The 2,659-nt window shown below is 61.5% G+C and overlaps 1 protein-coding gene across 1 annotated transcript; it reads left to right on the plus strand.

Moving 5' to 3' along the window:
- Nucleotides 1–1,198: 1,198 nt before the first annotated feature.
- On the plus strand, nucleotides 1,199–1,504 carry LOC134509172 (feather keratin Cos2-3-like). Its single transcript, XM_063321656.1, has one exon. It carries the CDS (start codon nucleotides 1,199–1,201, stop codon nucleotides 1,502–1,504), a length of 306 nt encoding a protein of 101 aa, XP_063177726.1.
- Nucleotides 1,505–2,659: the final 1,155 nt, after the last annotated feature.

Raw genomic sequence — 2,659 nt, forward strand, 5'->3', positions numbered from 1 at the left:
CACAGTACAAGAGGTTTCCCTCATGCCTGTGTGGAATTTCCTTTCGCACTGCTCCCGTAGGCACACAAGGGCAAGTAAGCAAGCAGCCCTGCCAACACACGAGCAACTGTGGACTCACGGGAAAGCCCCTTGGCAGGGCAGGGCAGGGCTGGAGCAGCCTGGGGCAGGAGAAGGCTCCAGACGCACTGATGATGTTGGTGCTGCTAGGGGATCCAAGGAGAGAAACCAGGGAGCGGAGGAGGCCCAACAGGCACACCAAGGCCTCCCCAGAGCAGAGCAGCACGAGGAGGAAGAGTCAAAAGCGGCGGCGCTGAGCACCCGCCTTTGGAGGTAAAGGCCAGTGACCATGAGAGAGAGTTTGGAGGCTGCGAGAAAGGGGACGTGGCACATCGTCCCTTCCACTCTGGAAGCCTTTGGCATCCAGGTGAGGATTGCAGGGCTGGGAGCAGCAGGGCTCTTCCTGCCAATGGGGCTGCCAACAAACCCACAAGAGTGCCCCAGGACAATGTCCCCAGCCTGCACGCCACCCCTCCGGCACCTGGGACTCATCTTGTGCTGGCACTGATGCGCCCCTGTCCCAGGAATCCTTGGGCCTCCCAGCCCAGCACTGAAAAGGAGCCTTCAAGGGGGAGTGGGTACGGCCAAACAAGGAAATGAAAAGGCAGCCGTGCAGGAAAACAAAACACAGCCCGTATCATTAGCTGGCATGTTTTGCATTTCAGATGAGCTTCTCAGAAAATTATGACTTCCACAGAGGCTTTGTCTGGACCCGGGGCAGTGCAGGCCCAGTATAAAAGCCATCCCAGCTCTTCACTCTCTCATCCGCTTTGCTCCCCTTCTTCTTCTTTGGAAGCAAGTGAGTTGGAACTCTGTCCTATACCGGGGCTTGGGGCTGGCTGTCCTGGGAGGGGAAGCGGGGAGACGGTCTGGTGCGGAGAGGGGCTGGGCCTGGGCGGAGGGGACTCTTGGGCGGAGGGGACTCTTGGGCTCTTGGCTAGGAAAGAGCTTTCCTGCGCCTGGCTCTCTTTGCATGGTGCCCGCGGGGACAGGCAAAGAGGCGCGTGGGCCTCCCTGCACAGCCTCCAGCTCCCCGCCCAGCACGGGCCTTGGCTCCCTGGTGGCTGGCGGACAGGCTGCTCCTCACGCGCTCCCATGCTCCTCCCTGCCCTTTCCTCCAGGTGCCCTCCGGCCCCGCAAGATGTCCTGCTACAACCGGTGCCAGCCCTGCCAGCCCTGCTGCCCGACCCCGCTGGCCAACAGCTGCAATGAGCCCTGTGTCAGGCAGTGCCAGAACTCCTGCGTCGTCATCGAGCCCTCCCCCGTGGTGGTGACCCTGCCCGGCCCCATCCTCAGCTCCTTCCCGCAGAACACCGTTGTGGGATCCTCCACCTCCGCTGCCGTTGGCAGCATCCTCAGCTGTCAGGGAGTGCCCATCAACTCTGGCTGCTGCGACCTCTCCTGCCTTAGCAGCCGCTACTGTGGGAGAACATGCCTGCCCTGCTAAAGCTGCCACAGGCGGCCGCACACGCGGACCCCCCAGGAACCCAGAAGACGGTAATGGACTGAGCACAGAGATCCTGGCCATCGCTTTCAGAGGGACTCAGCATCCACGGCTCCAGCTGCAAAGGAAGGCGGGAGGAGGCGTGCCTGCGCTCTCTGAACACATGCCCTTGTCTAACTTGCCTGTTTCTCACTCTCTTTCCTTTCTCTCGTTACTCTGTTGTCTTCTGCTCCCCTGGGCTGAGAGCACCTGCCAATCCCCATCCAAGGAAGGACCTACTGCCCCTCTCCCTCTTGGGGCAGGCAGGCAGACAGGCAGGCAGACTCCCAGTGCGAACTGCACCCTGGCCAAGGGGCAAAGACTCCCAGCTTCTCCTGGTGCTCCCTGCACCGCGGCCCCCACTCAGGGCACCTCCTTTCCCTCTTTCAACTCATTAAAGTTCTGCTGCATCCCAGCCTGAGCCTCTGCGTGCTCCTTCTCTCTCTGGATGGTATCCGTGGCTGCCAGAGAGAAAGCTGTCACTCTAGGGAGATCTTGCAGGCACAAAGGCGCGCCATGGGCATTCGTGGAGGAAGGGGAGAGTGAGACACAGGCGGTGGGCTCCTTCCAACATGCTGTCCCTTGCAGCTGAGGAAGACGGCCCTGTCTTCCGGGGGGGGCCAGACACCGTCAGGGCCTGCCTTGCTGCATGCCTACACAAAAATGGCCTCCTCAGCCTTCGAGCACACCCTGCCGATGATGGGGAGCCCAACCACCGCCGCAGTGAGGAGTCCATCTCCCCGGCCGCACTGGCTGGTGGTGGTGGTGGCACTGGGAGCTGGTTGTGCATCCAGCAGCACCTCTGGACCCTCCCTGGTGGTTGGCTCTTGCTTCAGGAGAGTTCCTCTCCCTCTGGCAGGTGTGATAGCGGTGATGGTGGTTGTGTGACAGGTTGCTCCTCACGCGCCCCTGCGCTCCTCCCTGCCAGCTCTCCCCGGTGCACCTCTTGCCGCAAGTCAAGATGGCGTAAGTTTGCAGAGGTACCAAGTTAGGCGGGAGTGTCGATCTGCTTGAGGGTAGCGTGGGTCTACAGAGGGACCTGGACAGACCGGCTTGATGGGCCGAGGCCGATGGTACGAGATTCAACATGGCCGAGTGCCGGGTCCTGCACTTGGCTCA

This window comes from Chroicocephalus ridibundus, unplaced genomic scaffold (genome assembly GCF_963924245.1).
Source record: "Chroicocephalus ridibundus unplaced genomic scaffold, bChrRid1.1 SCAFFOLD_301, whole genome shotgun sequence".
Classification (NCBI taxonomy): Eukaryota; Metazoa; Chordata; class Aves; order Charadriiformes; family Laridae; genus Chroicocephalus; species Chroicocephalus ridibundus.

Coding starts and splice junctions, on each gene's coding strand:
- LOC134509172 (XM_063321656.1), top strand. CDS start 1,199: ATGTCCTGCTACAACCGGTGCCAGCCCTGCCAGCCCTGCTGCCCGACC.